The 19417-nt window shown below is 37.2% G+C and overlaps 1 protein-coding gene across 1 annotated transcript in view; it reads right to left on the bottom strand.

Annotated features, from left to right (window-relative positions):
* The window catches only part of LOC117410367 (EGF-containing fibulin-like extracellular matrix protein 1), a 35635-nt gene extending 17170 nt beyond the window's left edge, over nucleotides 1-18465 (bottom strand). Inside the window, exons 1-4 of the mRNA XM_059025489.1 lie at nucleotides 18258-18465; nucleotides 17225-17315; nucleotides 16487-16535; nucleotides 15197-15469 (exon numbers count right to left, since the gene is read on the bottom strand). Of these exons, the coding sequence (XP_058881472.1) occupies nucleotides 15197-15469; nucleotides 16487-16535; nucleotides 17225-17305 (403 nt within the window). The 5' untranslated portion in view covers nucleotides 17306-17315; nucleotides 18258-18465. The remainder of the gene's footprint in view (nucleotides 1-15196; nucleotides 15470-16486; nucleotides 16536-17224; nucleotides 17316-18257) is intronic.
* Nucleotides 18466-19417: the final 952 nt, after the last annotated feature.

The raw sequence follows: 19417 nt of genomic DNA, 5'->3' as shown, positions 1-19417 counted from the left end.
AAATAACCCACCATTCCTTTTTTAGACATCTGCAACCTATCCATTCACACCTTCACATAGCCATCCCCATCCAACCAGCTTTAAACTAATTTTTTGCTCCACTCATTCATACTTGTGCTGTCATATTTTTCTCTAATCTCCCTCCAGATAGTTTACTCCAAGACGTTTGTGTTTTCCAGCTAATTATCTTGCTCTCTTAAACTTAAGGCAACCCTCAATTACAGTAACAAAAGCATCACTGTAGAATACTCGTGCTTATGTTTAGCAGAAGATTAAAAGGTAATAATCTGATCTCATTTTGTTGTCATTGGTGATGATTACCTTTACATATCATACATCACCTTTACCAGAACGTAATGTGCAGCACAGCACAGAAACAGGATGCCAAGATTGCTCGTTCTCAACTGAAGAATAACGTTATTCATTTTAGGAGACTGAAAAGTTGACTCTGAGATGGGTGAGGTTGTTTCTTGTTTTATGAGAAAACACTGCACTGTACATGCAGAGCGTGTTTAAAAACCATTAGCAAGCAGCTTCAGTAGGTCTGCAGTCTGTCAAAGTTATGATACTGTACTACAGGAACCAGTAGTGCTGAAAACACAAGGCTCTTGATGAACTAAGCATTATGTTGGTTTTGTAATATGCAACAGACACATGCAATGTGGTCAGTGCTGATAGCTGACACGAGGTACATAACATTAACCTGCCTGTGCCTGGTTAGATATAGGATCCAGATTTCTTACAAAAATACAGTGTCGTGTAGGCAGTATTTGATACTGTGAGGTTTTTTCAATAATAGATTTACAAAGACTGACTGAGTCAATGTCTAGCCCTTATGCAAACTAAGCACTAAATAAAACAAATTAAGCACAGCTGCGAAAGAAAACTAACATATTCCAAAGGAAACAAGACTTTGTTTAATATGAATTAAAAGGGAAATATAAACACTGGTAATCTGGTTTTTCAGCTGTAAGTGTAAATTCCACCAATAAGGACATGAGAGCAATAATAGCACATGCACATTTGTAAGAGATACTGCAGAAGGCAGGGTCACACTGATACAGTAAATTTGAATTAATTATTTGCTAATGGTCACAGTGCTATTACACCTGCTCCAATTTCTCTTCTTGAATTTCTGAATCACCCTCCTCAGTCAAATGTGTCTCATTTCCCACTGTCCATTTCGCCACTCTGTCTCACTTTCCTAGCAAACAGGCTTCTCTCGCCCTTGTAGGAACCCATACATATAATACAGCTAAGATCTAAGAAAATAAACTGACATGGCATACTGTATTTTACAATTCACTGTGGTTTCTGATTCAACAAAACATATATAAACAAATCTTTCCTATAACAGAGTAGCATAAAGAAAGCAGACAGAGCATTATGTATGGAGACCACCATGAGGGAATACCCTCATATCTGTTGCCCTATACTTGGCAGACTCAATAAATATGCATGGTGAACAGACTTGAAGATTGTTTTAGGTTTGCCTTTTTCTCTTAGTTTCCTATTACCTAAATGACAAGCATTATGGAAAGGATGAGGGAAGTGTTAAAAAATAAAAAATTACACTTTAAACTACCTATAGCCAAAGAAACAGCACATGATGCTCTAGTGGTCTATTTATCGATCTTAACAGTGGTTAATCTAAAATTCCTAAAATTTACAATCCTGATTTTAGTGACCCTTGTTTCACTGTATTTTTATTGTAGTAACGCTAATAAATCGTTCAATAAATAATTTTATCTTCTGAATTAAGATCCCACTGTTTGGATCATCTAACTGGCACCCATGAACTGCACCTTATTATTTAAGTGGATGTTAGGGTTCTCTACCCTTTTTGAGCCCTGACCATTTAGAAAGTATTTAGAATTGAAGTCTTCAAATACTAAAGGACTTCAGTTGTTTGTGCCAGTACTCACACGCTTTACAGTTATGGGAACAATATGACTTTTGGAATATTACAATATACTGTATCCTACAAGTATTTCTGCATCTTGATTTCAGCAAATGTTACACAACCTATTTTCACAAATGCTCTTACTTTTACTCAAGGTAAAGCTTATAATCAACTAATACCCCTTTCACATAGACGAGTTATAACGGCTCAGAACCGGCACTGATACAGCACTTTGGTCTGTGTGAATTGCCTATACCATCACAGAGCCGTCATATTTTATGCCGTCTCTGAATCACCTCGCGAGGTGGTTCAGAGATGACACTGAGCCGTCTTAACTCCTGTGTTAAAGGCTATGCCAACTGAAGCGCTATAGTGGGCATGGATTGAAAGTCACATCCCACGTGACTGTATACCAGATGTGTTGATTATTTTTGTCAAATACAATGACTGATCAAGAACGAGGTAGTAATTGCAGCCTTGGATAAGTTAAGGAATTGTTAACTTTATGGGATGACGAGGAGGTGAATTCACAAATAGAAGGGATGGTGTGTGATGCTGTACTTTATGGGCGAATTGCCGTTGCCATGAAAACACTCTGTTGACTGACAGGTTTGAAAGTTGTACTCACATGATCCCTTTGGCTGTGTGAAAGGGTTATGACGTTATTATACCGGCATAGATTGTGCAATTTTGTGCTGTGTGAATGGGTATTTTAAATAATTTTTTTAATGACTGTTCATTGAGTATTCTCTATATACTGACCACTTCAAAGCTGAAACCTAGGAGCAGTAATAGTTCTATTACATATGCAATGAAAATGGGTATTTATATTGGCCTGGAAATTAAACTTTTTGCTGTCCTTCATAAACTGGTCAAGAGAATAGAAAGAAAACACATGACAAAGGGTAAAAAAAATGCAGATCCACATATTACTTGACTAAATGGTTACACAGCAGTTTTATGGTACACTGTACCTACAAAATGAAAATGTATTACATTCATCTTATGACACCGTACAGCTTTGAGACCAGCGAAAAAAAGATTTGTGTAAAAAGGATGCATTGCGAGAAGATAAACATCAATTGTTGTGCTAACTATTTATCACAGATAATTCACAGGTCTTAACTTGTTTTGTTTTTTTTCACAAAGCTTTTGAAAAGGTTGTTCAGCAACACAAGCAGTGTTACCAGTATGCTCTGCATAACACTTTACATTAAAATATATATAGTCTGGAAGCAAAACACGCAAGTAAAGATTTAAACAAGAAAGAGTCCCTTTTGAGCTGTTTCTCAACAGTTTTGTAACATAACCAGTTTTATTTTCCTGTTGCAAAAAAAAAGGTCAAATTACACACACACACACACAAGCAAAAAAATAACCTTTGATTAAAATCATTTAACTGAGAATTGCATTTAGGGAAAAGCATTTAAAGTGTCATGCAAATCTTGATTATACACACGGTCCAACAAACTGGTCTCATCTTTAGTGTAACTAAACTAATCTGTGTGGTGCTGTTCAGGGTACAAGCATGTATTTGAAAGTGCTTACCTAGTTTTATTTTATTATAACATTATCATTCAGCAGCTGTAAAACACACTCATATAACATTCTACAGACATCATCTGCTCTGTTATTCCATTTTAACAGAACTGTTAACATCCATCTTGCTGGCATCACACCAGTTCTAAAGCCATCAACAGGCTTTGTTTGTAAAACAAACAACTTTTTTTTAGGACACACTCACTACAGAAACAGTAAATCCAAGTCTAAATAAATAAATAAATAAATAAATAAATAAATCTAAAGAGTACTATAATAACAACAATGGTATTGTCTAATATATACAGTATTGATGCAGTACTATATACTTAAAGGATACAGATCAGACCTCTTGGGCAACAAGTGAGAACACAATGTAATACTGTAGGGCCTTGTGCTACTTTTTAACAGTCTTAATTGTTGATAACATTGTGAAAACTGCTGTGTTTATTCTTTACCAGCTGCGTGGTTATACACTCTATAACTTTTTAATAAGTAATGCATACAAAAAAATGAAATGCTGCAGAAATAATACTTCACCAACAGCTGTTAGAATAAAGAATATTAAAACACAGTATAAAAATCAACTTATCTAAACAAAACATAACGTAACTAATGGAGCTAATGACAGCTGTAAATATGACTCATACCAAGGCAGCCTTTAATCCAGTCAAACAGACCTTAATAAATGGGGTTGGATTATCGTGTCATGACTCTAAAGGGAGTTTACATCTATATCAACACATAAGGCCAGCCAGCCTCCAACATGATGTCAGTATCACAGGTCCTCCGAGTATCATTTTGTTTTGAACAGAGGTTTTTAAATGTAACATTTTGTAATAAAATACGATTTCAAAAACACAAATCGGGTCCCTGAGGAGCTTCACGCTGCTGGATTGGAAAGAAAACGCAAAACATCTGCAAGTTATTACAGAAAGGACTGGGCTGCATGTTTTACTAAGAAATGACTTAAATAAACCGGAGCGGGCCTATGGTATATAATCATTGGTAGCCGTGCCATAAGTCACCAGTTTTAAGGTTAGATTGATGTCTCATAGTTTACAAGAATACTGTCTAATATAGTTGTTGGGGATAAAGTGATATCAGAAAGCAACTACTCAACAGTTTTACATATGATAAATTAGTTGTTTTAAAAATAAGTTCTGAAGCCTCACCATTTATGATCCTAGTGTATACAGCAGGGCAGCAGTGTGGAGTAGTGGTTAGGGCTCTGGACTCTTGACTGGAGGGTTGTGGGTTCAATCCCCAGTGGGGGACACTGCTGTTGTACCCTTGAGCAAGGTACTTTACCTAGATTGCTCCAGTAAAAACCCAACTGTATAAATGGGTAACTGTATGTAAAAATAATGTGATATCTGTATAATGTAATATTTGTAACAATTGTAAGTTGCCCTGGGTAAGGGCATCTGCTAAGAAATAAATAATAATACAAGTGTTTATGTCTGCCATTTTTTTTCTGACAGCTTTTGTCTCCATAAACACTGAATAACTACTCAAATACTTTTTGACTGTATTAAAAGTTAATAAAAGTACTCAGCCATTTAAAGTGGAGATATCAAAAACACAAGCCAAGTTTCAAGAAACCATTGGGGCAACCTTGCCCAGCACAAAGCAAATAGGCACAACTGTCAAGCCAAGTTAGTAGAAACAATTGGGGAAACCTTGGCCCCCACCGCTTTAACAGTTTTGCCTATTTGCTTAGTGCTAGCCAAGATTGCCCCAGTTGTTTCTTCGAACTTAGCTTGTGTGTTTGATACAAGTTAGAAGAAACAATTGGGGCAACCTTGGCCCCCATCTGTTTTAGTTGTGCCTATTTGCTTTGTGCTGGGCAAGGTTGCCCCAATGGTTTCTTGAAACTTGGCTTGTGTTTTTGATATCTCTATTTTAAATTGCTAGGCACTTTTGATAACTTGGCATTTTTTCACATTTCCAATGTGTTTTTGTTTCAGATATCACTTCTTTTTTCACTTTATAACACACACACATACATACATTACAGGAATAGAAAAATTGTTCAACCTATATTGAGGCAACGTATTTCTGTTTGGATAGGGTAAATGTAAATAGTAGCCTAGTCTGTTGGTTAAGATGTGAATCTGTGTAGCGTAGTGGTTATGCAGTTGGAATGAAAGTATGACTAGTTAGGATTCAAATGAGTTGATTAAGAATCTGTATAACCAATCGAAAAGACATGATTTTAATTAACGCAAGAACAGTGAAAGATACGACCATGCCCTGCTTGACTAATAAAGATTGCCTTGTTGCTATCGGCATGATTGAAGGCGGCCTGTCTGGGAGAGAAGTTGCCTGGAGAATGAGATGTTCTGCTTCAACAATCAGCAGACTAGTCCAGAGAACCCAGGAAACCGGCTCTGTGAGAGAATGTTGCGTTGCTCAAGCCAACCGGTGGGGCAACTGTGGCCAGCCAACTTTCACCAGCTGGTTGCAGCTGCACAGGAAGAGTGGCGGAACATCCCACAGCAGTCTATCCAGAGGCTGATCAGGTCTATGTGTCAACACTGCCAGGATTGTGTTAATGTTCACGGAGGTCATACCTGATACTAATGTTGTAATGTTTTAATTTTGACAGTGTGTCACGTTTTATACTGAAAATGTATCATGATTCTTTGATCTGTATTTTTGTTCACATTTTCTGTTATTTTGTTTGATATCTCTGTTTGAAATATTTTATTAAATCCATTAGACCTGAGTGTTGTTTCTTTTGTGCATCAATATATATATATATATATATATATATATAAGGTATAAACCACGACAGGCTGTACGGTTCCCATGATATACCATGCCTGGGGTGGTGATAAGGCCCGAGACGTCAGTAGAGGGCCTTTAACCAACCCAGAAGTGGTATATATCATCGGAACCGCACGGCCTGAAGTGGTTTATACCGCTTATAACATGGCTAACTGCCATTTGGTGGATGAAAAATAATTAAAATAATTAAAACACGTTTTAAATTAAGACAAAAGCAGAAACTTTTATTGTGTATACATCCGCAGTGAAAAATAGTCCCAAATTTTATTTAATTACATTTATTGATCTCGTATTAAAAATAAATTGCACATGTCCGTTTATTGTGAATTTCTGCGTCGAATGTGGCATCTCACTAGAAACTACTAGAGGACTGAACACACACTGATGATGGGCGGAGTTTCAAATGACACAGAGGAAGTAATGGAAAAAGCTGCCATGGATGCTGAAGCTGTATCTGTATCAGGTGAGTTTGTGTACTCATTATATGCGAGGCACACATATTCAAGTCCGTTTTCATCCTTTAGGAGCTCAAAAGATGTTTTTGTTAGTTGTCGGACACCCTCACGTCCAAGCTGTGCAGGATTAAGTTGTAGATCAAACCAGATTTTACGCACCAAGCCGAATGCGGACCCGCAGACGCTTAAAATCCAGGCCGGTAATTCGGGGGGTGGTGTCTGGCCTTGTCTTTACCTGCTTTTCCAAAAGTTTTCATGACTGACAGGAATACGTTCTTGTTGGTTTTAAACTCGCTGTCAGCAGAGATGTTAAAACTTCTACTGTTAAAATATCTATTTAGTCTAGCTCAGCATTATAAAACTGGAGACTGAAGTTGCACTGGCATAAAAATCCCTTATGTTGTTGTTTTTTTTTTTTTTTTACTTATTTCCTTAAAATGAATGCCTATGTTTTTTTTCTTAAACCAGTCTTTGCTGTAGTTTTTTTGTTGTTTTTTTTTCAATCTTTGTTTTCTTCTATTTCATTTAGCTGTTCCTCATCTACTGTTATGTGTCTAATCTTGCTGGTGCACTTATTTTATTTATTTATTTATTTTTTTCAGGTGGACTGCTGTCTTCACTTAGAAAGTTGGTGTTGTACCAGTTATCTGGAGTTTCATCCCCAAATATATTAAAGGAAATAGGTGGAATGTCACTCATTTTTGGCAGTGGTTTTGTAACTAATAACAAATAAAACAGCAGTTTGTCATGTAATTTAGAACGTAGTGGTGTGTAGTGATTTATTCAGTGTGAAGCGGCTCATTAGTATGCAAGCCGTGCTATACACTATATATACGCACGGTCATGTGATGCTGTTTAACCAATCAGAGGTTGTTATTTTTCCAAGCTGTGTTATATACGTTAGAAAATGTAGATGCCAGGGGGCTCCCGAGTGATACATCCGGTAAAGGAGCTGCGCGTGGAGTGCAGGATATGCCCTATAACCTGGATGTCGTCGGTTCGAGTCCAAGCTACTGCACTGCCGACCGTGGATGGAAGCACCTAGGGGGTGGCGCACAACTGGCTGAGTGCCGCCTGGGGCGGGGGGAGGGCTTAGTTCGGCCAGGGTGTCCTTGGCTCACCGTGCACAAGCGACCCCTGTAGTCTGGCCGGATGCCTGCGGGCTTGCCTGTAAGCTGCCCAGAGCTGCATTGTCCTCCAACGTTGTAGCTCTGAGGTGGCTGCATGGTGGGTCAGCACTGTGAAAAGAAGCGGTCGACTGATGACACACGCTTCGGAGGACAGATTGTGTTTGTCTTTGTCGCTCCCAAGTCAGTGCCGCGGTGGTAGTGGTGAGTTGAGCCTAAAAATAACTGTCTATTCTAAATTGGGAGAAAATGATAAAAAAACAATTGTCGACCACTAAATAAAAAGAAAAAAGAAAATATAGATGCCGGCACTACAGAGATGTTTCAGTCCATTTAATCAGACACAAGGTGCTTCGTCCCAGGAAACGTTAAATAGGAAACACTTCTTAGATGTTGCCACCGCCAAAGAGAAAAGACAGCAACTCAGGCTAAATAAAAGTCGACGGCACATTTGAGGGCTACGCAATGTGATGACCACTTCAGGGGCTGGGCGCATCACAGGGCTCCAGGGCAGCCACCAATCCCAGACCCGCGTGCCAGTCCTGAATGGCAGTCCCTTCTGGGTCCGGGCGAGGGCTGGGTGCTGCAGCCACGGTGTGGGGGCACTCTCTCTAGGGCGGCGATGCTGGGCTCTCTCTCTGGGGCTCTAGCGATGCTGGGCTCCCTCTCTGGAGCTCTGGCGGCACGGGACAGTCTCTTCCTGGCGGTGGGAGGTACTCTTTCGCTGGTGTCGCTGTGCATACTCTCACTGGCGGTGGCATGGCGTGCTCTCACTGGCAGTGTGGGGCACTTTCTCTTGGGTGGTGCGGGACACTCTCTCAGACAGCAGTTGTGGAGCGGAGCTCTCTGGCAGCAGCTGCGGTGTGAGGTTCTCTTTCTCAGGCAGTAGCGCTGGGCAGCTCTCTCTCTGGGGCTCTGGCGCAGGCAGCATAGGACGCTCCCTCTTGGCGGCACTGGATACTCTCCTTCCAGCGGCGTGGGAATCTCTGCCATCGGCTGCAGTCTCTCGGGCAGCGACTCAACGACCATCTGGAGACATGCTACTAATGCAGCTTGCAATGCAGACACCTTAGCTTTCATGCCACAGTTCCATGTACTTCAATTTTACAACATTTGCAAGTAGTAAAGCAGTAAAGTTAGTCTTTAACAAGTAACGAGATTAACAAGATTTTGTAAATAATGATTATGTATTATCCCGATTGTATTGAAAGTTTTCATCTAATTTTGCAAACTATCATAATAAGTTTGATCTGTTAATTTAGAATATTGTAACGTGATCATGATTAGGAAGTAGTACTCAGACCAAACCCGGACATATTCCTCAGTCAGCCTTGGTCTATCAAAACCGCAGTATACTGTAATACAGTTTAACACAATTAAGTAGGTTGGTGATTCCCAGTCCTTCTTTACCTTTAACAGAATGCATTCATTATTTTACTGAACTAATATGAAATCATGGAAACATCATCATTTATAACATATTTAAAAGCACAATAATTGCAAATAGCATCCATCTACCTGTAATTGTAGGAAACTTGAAAACTGAACACATACCTTACATATTGTTCATGCTGTGCTCCTTTTTGCACAGCATAGTCCTTTCAGTACAGTCTAGCTTAATCATTTAGCTGTCACTCGCTGAAGTTGATTTTACAGGAAATATACAGATTCTAGTTACTGACGCTTCATAGAACAAAAGTTTTTTTTTTTTTATCCCCATACAAAGTTATGATACTCTTATACCAAATATGTCATATACATTGTTTTAAGTATGTCTATTTAACGAAAAATGTTAAGCATTTATATATGAACAACATAGAAATACTGTATATAAATCATATTTGTACTGTATTTTGTAACAAACTATTGAAAATGTATTTTTTCTTAATAACATGTACCGGTAAGTACGTTTTCTTAAAAGGAAAAAAAAAAAACTTGGTCAAATCACTTCAAAGTGTGCTCGCTCAGCGGTGGTGCACAGTAGGGGTCACAAATTCCAAGTATATGGCACATCATAAATTATATCTTTCTAATTCCTGTGACTGGAGGTATAAAACGTATGCTCTGTGGTTGCAAAATATCCAGTATGTAGTTCCAGTATGTAGCCTGCTGGGGTCACGTGACTGCAACCCCTCACTTAGATTGTTTACATCAGGTAGATATGTTCGTTGTCTTCAGCATTATTCAAATGCTGGGGACAAAGCAGAATGTACAGATCAGTACTAAACAGTACATTTTTCTAATAAGATAGTGGAAATCGTTTAAGCAACTAATGTATGTCAAAGAAAATATTATAGTAAGGTTGGTGTTTCTTATGCATTTCACTTAAAAACCGGACATCAGGGCGTCTGGGCTTGTTAATTCCTGCCACCTGGAAACAGATGCCAATTCCCGGACTGTCCGGTCAAACCCGGACAGGTGGCAACCCAAACTCAGGGAGACGGTGTTGAATTCTCAAATGCTCTGCAACCCCCATAAACAACAACACACATTCTCCCCATTCACTAACGACGTGACCCGACCCGTTCCCCTTACAATACATGTAACATACATAAAAGACAGGCGAGACAAACTGAACAGACAACAAGTCCTGCAACAAACCAACTGTCCAGGTCGTTACAATACATTATTTTAATTTGAAAGTAAAAATATATGAAAGCATGATGACCTTTATGTACAAACAACTTCACTAATATACACTTGAACAACAACTGTTGAATATTTATTTTTGTTTCATACAGTATTAAATGTCATTGTTTATATGATAGTGAAAAATAAATAAATAAATAAATAACAAGATAAATAAACACATAGATGTCTATGTATTCATTTATGTATTCATTTATTTCAATATTTATATTAATGTATTTATTTATTTATGTTTTACTTTTAACAAATATATAGGATATCCTTCAGCATAGCTAATTCTCAGAAATTATTTCCTTTTTGTCCAGCAGGGACCACAAATAGTGTTACTCTCATCAACCAGTATCAAAAGAGGAAACCGTACTTCCTTGTGCCAATAGGGACCACAATGAGCGTTACACTCACAGGAAACCAATAATTTTCAGAGCTCAAGATCAAAATCTTAGAATGAGGATGATGAAGATGAATGATGGCTCGAAAAATCTCAAAAATATAACAAAGTCTGGAGAATTGCGGCTAGTTCATTTTATAATATCAATAAATTGTTTAATATAAATATATGATGCAGACAAATATACGTTCCCCAGTATATTTCCATGTTGACAAAATATGTTTATTGTCATTAAACTTGGATGTCCTGTAATCTACATATGCGTGGATAAAAGTGCCTGGGGTCTGCAAAAAATTACGTTGGGAAAAAAAGAAGGAGGAGATGGACATTTTTACTTTCCTCTGGAGACATATTTCTCTTACTGTATGACAAGTATTTACTTATTTTTTCTACATTTCACCTAAGAGTGTTGGGAACTACAAATTAAACGTGGAATGGTGCTTTTGGCTGATTTACTTTTGCTGCACCAATACCCTGAAAACACGTAAACTATCCGTGCTGTATAGTCACAGGCAGTTCTCGCGCTTTATATATAAATATAAATGAATGTGTGCAGAAAAAAATATATATATTCCATGTCTCCATTTTCAGATACTCTGTCCTAGCCACTACTAACATAGTTATGCAACCCAATGCTTTACTACCAAAATTACATATTTGTATGTGTTTATTTATTCCAAATTTACTTGAAATTGTGTGAAATCAACTGTTCAGTAAGCCCAAGGAGCAGGCAGCTACACAAAACAAAAGAATAGAAATACAGAAATACCCACATGGTGCTGCCATGACTTTCTATCACTGGCATGTCTTACAAATCAACAAACAACTACTCAAGCTTAGCAGAGAGCTGAGAAAATCTCAAAACCACACAGCTGCAACAGCTGTGCTCCAGTTAGTGCAGAAAGACTTAAGAATCTGTCCCCAACCAATCAGGGGACTGTTTCCTGATAACAGTTTGTAGTGAATAGGGTGCAGTTACCTCTACCTCTACCTTGATGTACAGTATATTTTCCCCAAACCACTTGATCATTTAACGATCTAAATGGGAAAAAGCAAATGTAGTCTTCCTCCTAGTCTTTCTAATATTAATGTACAGAGATCCTGAAAATTAAAAAAAAAACTCTAAAAAGCAGCCATGCACATCTGTATGTATCAGTTATCCTGATGGTGTTGCAGTGTCTGGTAAGCATCCCAGGGCATCTCACATCTACCCCAGACTATTTAAGGACTGAAGAGGAAATTCGAGAATGTTTGGAAACTCTGCACTTTGAAGAAGATGATGCTGATGGTTAAATACAGTCAATTCACAATAATACGAATTTCAAGGGACCATTATCAGTAATTCTTATTATCAGGAGTCTAAGCCCAATGCTTGCTGTCAGTTTTTATTTAAGTTACAGTAACACTGAAATCAAATTTCAATTACTGAACAATGAAAAGTATGATAAATGTAAAAGTACTGTGCATTTTATTTAAAACGTCTGCTAAGAAATAAATAAATAAATAAATAATAATAATAATAATAATAATAAAATGCAGTTGCAAGTGAACTTTTAAAAAGTTTACATTACAAATGAACTAGACTTGAAACCTTCATGTCCCATTCTGATCACAGGCATTTTTAAACCACAAAAGCTAGGGCGTGCTCAGCATTGCAAACTGTTTTACTGTATCCCAGTTTTTCAAACTGGTTTGCAAAGTGTTTGTGGGAATGTTGAAATCTGCAGCAACATGCTTTCTTTTTCTTGTACGGTGGTGCATCAACCACCGCTTTCAACATCTCAAGTTTTGTTTGCGAGGAAAATGCACATTTTTGCACTGCTACTTGGAAATGGCATTGATGCATGATCACTATGGGAACTCGAAATGCATAGGATCAGCAGTCCCAAAACAGCACAAAAACACAGAACAGAGTCACTAATCTGGATGCAATACATTTGCACATCCTTTGCACTCAGATGTTCGAACTAGGGCGATTTGTTTTAATCAAATTTTGTTCCCTGGGGGTGCTCCAAAATAATTCATACTAACAAGAAATTTGTGTTAAGTAAATTTGTATTTTTAGAAGTAATTTTACAAGAATTGACTGGTTTGGGAGAAAGCACACATCAGTGATTGTGCAATGGTCATGGGATTTGACTCATTCACTATTATCCAGTTTGTACTTACAGAATGTATTACATATCTAGATGTTTCTTATCAAATACAGTACTTCAGTCCAAAAACATTATAAAAACGCCACGGCTGTAAATTCAAAATTAAGATGAAAAAGTTAAATAATCAGAAAATATAAACATAATAACAATAAGTGATTCTGCAGGTACATGCAAAAATGTAAATGTGACATTTAGACAGATGGATGAATGGACAGAGACACCTGTTTAATACTCTCACAACTTATGCTAAATATTGTTATTACCAAGTTTCAAGACAATTGGAGAAGCAGTTTTCCATATATATAGAAAAATGTTAAGGGTGACATTCACTATATCTCATTTAATGGGGAATTCATTAAAGTATGTGACTAATATGAGCTAGTTGTGCTTGGTTTGGAAACACGTAAATGTGTTTAATCATCCCTTTTAGTCAATTTTAGCCTAATCTTGATGTTTCAAGGTAGTCTGGTACAATTGTTACTGTGCATCCTTTCCCCTCACCATCCTTCATACTAAAAATGATATAGATCTCAGTTAGCATTCTGAATTTCTTACTGTCTTATGTGGGGACTGTTGCGTGCTTATCATGGCCTGAATGAAATCAAAGTTTCTAATTGCTGATTCCGATATTTTTTCCAACCAGCCCCCACATTTGTTAATTGAACAGCCAAAGGGTCAATAAACTTGATTTCCTGGACTTGAAGGACCTGAAGTCCTGGACTGGAACCACTATCGTTATGTAGTATAGTTTACTGCATGAGGAATGTTCACTAATTCACTGATTTTCATTCTTTTTTTTTAATTCACCTTGTTCTTCTCTTAAAGATTACAATATCTAAGAAGGTTTTAGTCATGCCAATAAAAAAATAAAAAAAAACTTTGGGGACAAATAAAAACAACATGTTTCTTCATATCATATTCAGAATGCCATAGTCAGTTCTCCAAAAATTATTCTACAGCAGACCTTAGAACCTAACGTTATACAGGTGCTAATACAATAATAAATTATATGATATTTAAAGGAGTATGTTAAAAATATTATGGCTAAGACATTGGATTCCTAAAGTAGAAAGAATACAAAAAATGTATAGATAACATGTGCATCTCCTGGGAGAAACCTGAATGCATATTCATCGCAAATCCAGACGTTCCATCAAAGTACAATACTGGGAATTGTGACTCATGCCCCTGAACAAATCTCTAGAAGAATTTTATGTCCATGTTTTGAGAGGAAACATCAGGGTAGCCAAGAATATCTTACTGGAACAGGCCTGAGTCACTGTTATTTGGCAACAGGTTATACAAATTACACAAGGCAAATCTACCTAAAGTTTATTGTTCTGGTTTAGCCATTCACTCTTAACGGTACTAAGAGACATCCATTTTTCTAATACTCATTTGCACCAATAGGGTTAACAGGTGTCTGAAACCACCTTTGTAACCTGTCACTGGCAACAACTTTTAAGTTAATACTGTACAATACAAAATACTGTAAGTCAGTAGTTTTCAAACCTTTATTTTATAGTATATGAAGAACTGCACTCAAACTGAATGCTGACCACCTTTTCATTCAGAGATATTTGAACCTTATTAATTATATTGTTTACATTTCTATGGACGCCTTTAGTGCAATTATTTTTTTAAAATTAGGAAACCTGTTGAAATTGTAGGTTGTGTTTCAAAATGTGCAAGTCTTGCCTGTTGAGAGCACCTGCAGTTTCAAGAGTGCCCACTCCAACTGGGGTTACTTTGTTTTTATTATTCTAATTGCATCACTATCTCCAGAAAATGTAACGGCTACCGTTACAGACTACTTTACCATTAATATCGATGTACAGCTAAAACAACATTCTTCCACCTGGTGATCATATGATCACTGCATAATCCTGTCAGAAATAAGGGGAATTTGTTTTCAGCTATAACTAAGCATTTGCTCCTGTGTAAAAAAAAAAGAAAAAAAAAAAGGGTAATGTTACAGAACTTCTTTCATTAGGTCAGTGTGTTGTATAAAAGCTTCTGCTAGGGCTGTAACAAAAATAGCTTTATAAATATGGCACTTGGGATTCAATTTTGATTTGAGTTTTGTCAACACACGAGTCTTTTAGTATCTGCTTTACCTCTCCAGCTTTCAAGCAATTACAGCACAGAAGCAAAGCTAACACCAGCTTTACTGAAATCAGGCCTACCTCTGCAATAATTCTGCTCATCCGGTGCAAATCCAGTATTACAGTGTGTGCGTCTGAACCCAACCTGGGGAAGGCGTCGGGTGGGAGGAGGCGGGGGTCTCGTGGGGACGACAGGGAGAACAACAGGCCCAGAATGAGCGGGCTGTGAGGGTTCATCTCCATTGTTAATAGTGATCTGGGCGTTTTTGGGAAGGCAGAGATAGCCACCGTAATGGTTCACACACTTCATTCCCCCCTTGCAGGCATCCGTGACAATTACACATTCATCAATGTCTGAAAATGAATAAAAGAGCATCACGCAAATGAGAATGTATTCGTATAAATTACACATTAGTGCAAGTCTTTTCAAATACAGCAGTATGCATACAAACACACATCAATACGCTGCCGGAGGTGAATACTGAGTCTGAATCGCCTTTCTGAGTCATTCATGATGCATTTTGTATTTTGTACATGTATTCACAGGCTTTAGCACCTTAATGTAACTGAACTACTGAATGGTACCTATTAAGAAGATCCCCAGGCCCCATGAGACTGTGATTCAGGCACTGTATCATAAACTGGGCATAGATAATCTCTGTTCATGGACTGATCAAGGCAAAGGGAGGACTCACTAAGACTCACTAAATCAGTGATATTTTTAAAACAGATTGCAGTGGTTTGCAACCCTGCTCCTTAGGTTTTCCTTTCAACTAGGAACCAAATATTTGTTTTAAACATGCATTGTTTTCCAGCGCACTTAAGACAACACTTACAGACAGCCTCTGAGACTTTAAACAGTGTGTAGCTAAAGTGATTACTCTAGAGTCTATGTTCATCACCAGACTGCAATACAAATTGAATTAAAAATACAACAAAAAACAACTGGTTGAATTAAAAAGTTGGGGGTACTAAACGATGTACTGATCTTCTTAGTTCTTAATTGCATATCTAAAATAAAGTATTACTCCTTGTTGTTTATTCAGTGCATCTCAGAATGTTAATAACTGAAAAATGTAAGGTCACTGTGCTGCTACTCCTTGTTGACTTGATTCAATATACCTGCCCAAAAGCTTTCAGATTTCAAATAAACTGGTTCCAGAAAGTAGATCTATTGACCTGGGTTTCAAAATATTTTCTTCTAAAACATTCAGGTCTGGAAACATAGAATACCATGTTTTGTTGTTTTATGGATCCATGAAAACAAAGCATATGTATTTCGAATTTTATGTAGGAAGAGAATGAAGTTATTTAAGCAACACATTATTTTAATTGTATGAAAAAATTAAAGAGATGAAGAACATATCTTACCCCGGCATTGCTGTCTCGCTGGATCAAATTCATAGCCATCTGTACACTGCTGTTTACAGAAAAGAAGAAGAAGAAGAAGAAGAAGACGAAGAAGAAGAAGAAAACATGAACTCTTTTTGAACCGAGGGTTGAGTTTTACACTGAAATATGAAATTATATATATAAAAAGTTTTACATATACATCTTGTGTAAAAGTATTGTAGTATACTTGCCTGACTATTGTTATACAACAAACTGGGGGTTGTGCATATACAGGAGATACAACATATTTCAAGATATTTATATTTTGTTAACTATTTTTTTTTCCTAAATAATGTACTGCTTCAGACTTTGTCCACAAGGAAAACAAATACCAGGACAAAATATACTTTGCACCAATCATTTTAGCCACTGCACCATCCACAATTCTTCTGACACGTCCACTCTTCAATAATAATAAGATTTTTAAAATAAGTTATTGGTAATAAATGCATACTTTTAAACACTTTATTATTCATTTTATAAGATGCCAATACTGACATATTTAAACCTTGTGTTCGCTAACAGTATTATATTTAAAACTTTCTTGTCAGTTTTTCTAAGCACTTCATTTAAAAACAAACAAACAACTTTTTTTACAATTTAAAAATGTAATTGCACTGGAGAAAAGTATGCATTGCATTATTATACTGTGGACCTAGAAGTCACCAAACACACCAAATTGCCCACCACCTTGCCATGGTTTTTAAAGAGACTTACTGTGAAAGTGATGGTTTCTTCTATCTCTTGTGAGAGAACACAATACAAAACCACACTCAGGAATAAGCAGGTCCTTAACATTGCTAAACTTCTAAAAGAAATTGGAGACAAAAGGTATTGTTTTTTTAATGTAACTATCCATGACAATCAACTGTTATACTTAATTATCTTACATTAAAAGAGTAGGCAACGGGTGTAGCAAGTTTAAACATCTCCTCTTAGTTTATTATTATTTTTACTGGCACTCATCCAAGTTAAAGCTTTTAAGACAGTAGCTGATAATTTAAACAAAAGGAAACAAAAGTTCAGCTCCCGACTGACAGGATTAACAAATATTAACCACAAAACAATAATAACAATACAAATAAATCAAATAATTGGGAGTTATTATAAGGAGATGGCAACAATCACACATGTCAGTGTAGTTTATCAAAATTGGGCATAATGTTACATTCCAGTATACCTTAAAAAAGTATATATATATATATATATATATATATATATATATATATATATATATATATACACACACACACACACACACACACACATACACACACACACACACACAATTAAACTCACTAACAGCCCTTATAAAAGTTTGCCATAATAAACGCATAGCAAGGTGTACTAAAGCGTAGTGAAAACATGGCAACATACAGGTAACATTTTAAAGAACATGGCAAAGCGCGACAAACACAAATGCATGATATATTTATGGGAAAGCTGCCACAAATTACATACCGTTCAACTATACCGTAAACATTTGAAATCGTATATATATATATATAATATTGTGCCATCACTGAATAACGCACTGTGCCAAAAATGGGCTTTGATATAAGTTACTGTTTAACTTGGTGCAGTTTGGGCGAAACATCACTACAATTTTACCTGTACCTGCGTGTTGTTTAGCTGGTTGTCACATTAAAAGGAAAAATTGCCAATATACATGAAGTCAACCTTGTTACGCCGCATGCTAAAGTATAATATTATTAGTCAATATCAATATACCATGCATAAATATGAATACCTTTGAGATATATCCCTTTTGTGAACTTCCCAGGTCCCGGCACGAGTTGCAATACCAATATACCCTGTTGCAGCTGCTGAAAACGCTGGACCCGCTGCTCACTTTGTTCCTTACGTCTTCCTTCCACACAGTATTGTAACTAATGTGCGGTTTAATTTCAAGAGTTTATTGCCAGCTACAATCACTGTGAACATGCGGTTTCTATGGTATGTGAGGGGCGGCGCTCCCTGCAGGTTGAACACCATAATGTCTGTGATCTTTATTTTGCATCTCTTTGCTCTTTCTGTTTGCTAAAAGTAGGGCGTGGCTCCCTCTGCAGGTTAATATTACAAAAAACCCCAAATATCGACCATACTCGACTTTAGATGGTATTTGATCCCATCCTGGGTATGTCCGTTTGCATTTAAGGGTATAAGAATATCCTTAATTAATTAGTATTTAATTGCAGTAAAAGGGTACAAAAGGTATATAAATGAATCTTGAATCTAATAAGACATTGAAAAAAGACTTTTAGCAGAAACATTTGTCATTGAACTCATCAGGTATATTTTACTATAATTTGTATACTGATACATTGAAAGGACTGCTGTACAAAACAGCACAAATGTAAACACATTGGCCTGATCTGAACTGATATCCTATTTCATCAACGTTCTCAATGCTTTCTGTATATATGGTCAAATCGGAGTGGTTGAGGGTCGCAGATTGTCTCAGCTGGTAAAGGAACAGCGTAGTGATGCTCAGGGTGAGTCACACAGTCAGGGGAGTGCAGGTTCACGTCCTGGCTATGTCAAGCTGGCCTTGACATTGATGCTCCCACGGGTTGCCGCCCCAACTAATCAAGTTCCTGGTGAGCTCAGCCGGATATCTTAAGGTCCTCCAGGGGTAGATCTCTGACATCCTCTATTGAGCTCCTGGGGGAATGACTTAGTGGTGGGATAGGTGGACAACCAGTGACCTCTAATTCTCCTCAGCTGTTGTGGGAATTTGTAGCAGTGAGGAAATATTATTGTTTTATAGTTATGGAGGAAAAATTGACAAGCTCAGGGAGTGTTGTCAGGGTCAAAAATATATATACAGACGTGCTCAAATTTGTTGGTACCCTTACAGCTCATTGAAATAATGCTTAATTCCTCCTGAAAAGTGATGAAATTAAAAGC

The sequence above is a fragment of the Acipenser ruthenus genome, chromosome 6, assembly GCF_902713425.1.
Source record: "Acipenser ruthenus chromosome 6, fAciRut3.2 maternal haplotype, whole genome shotgun sequence".
Lineage (NCBI taxonomy): Eukaryota > Metazoa > Chordata > Actinopteri > Acipenseriformes > Acipenseridae > Acipenser > Acipenser ruthenus.
Note: the sequence above shows the minus strand (reverse complement) of the source record. Positions and strands in the feature narration are given on the sequence as shown.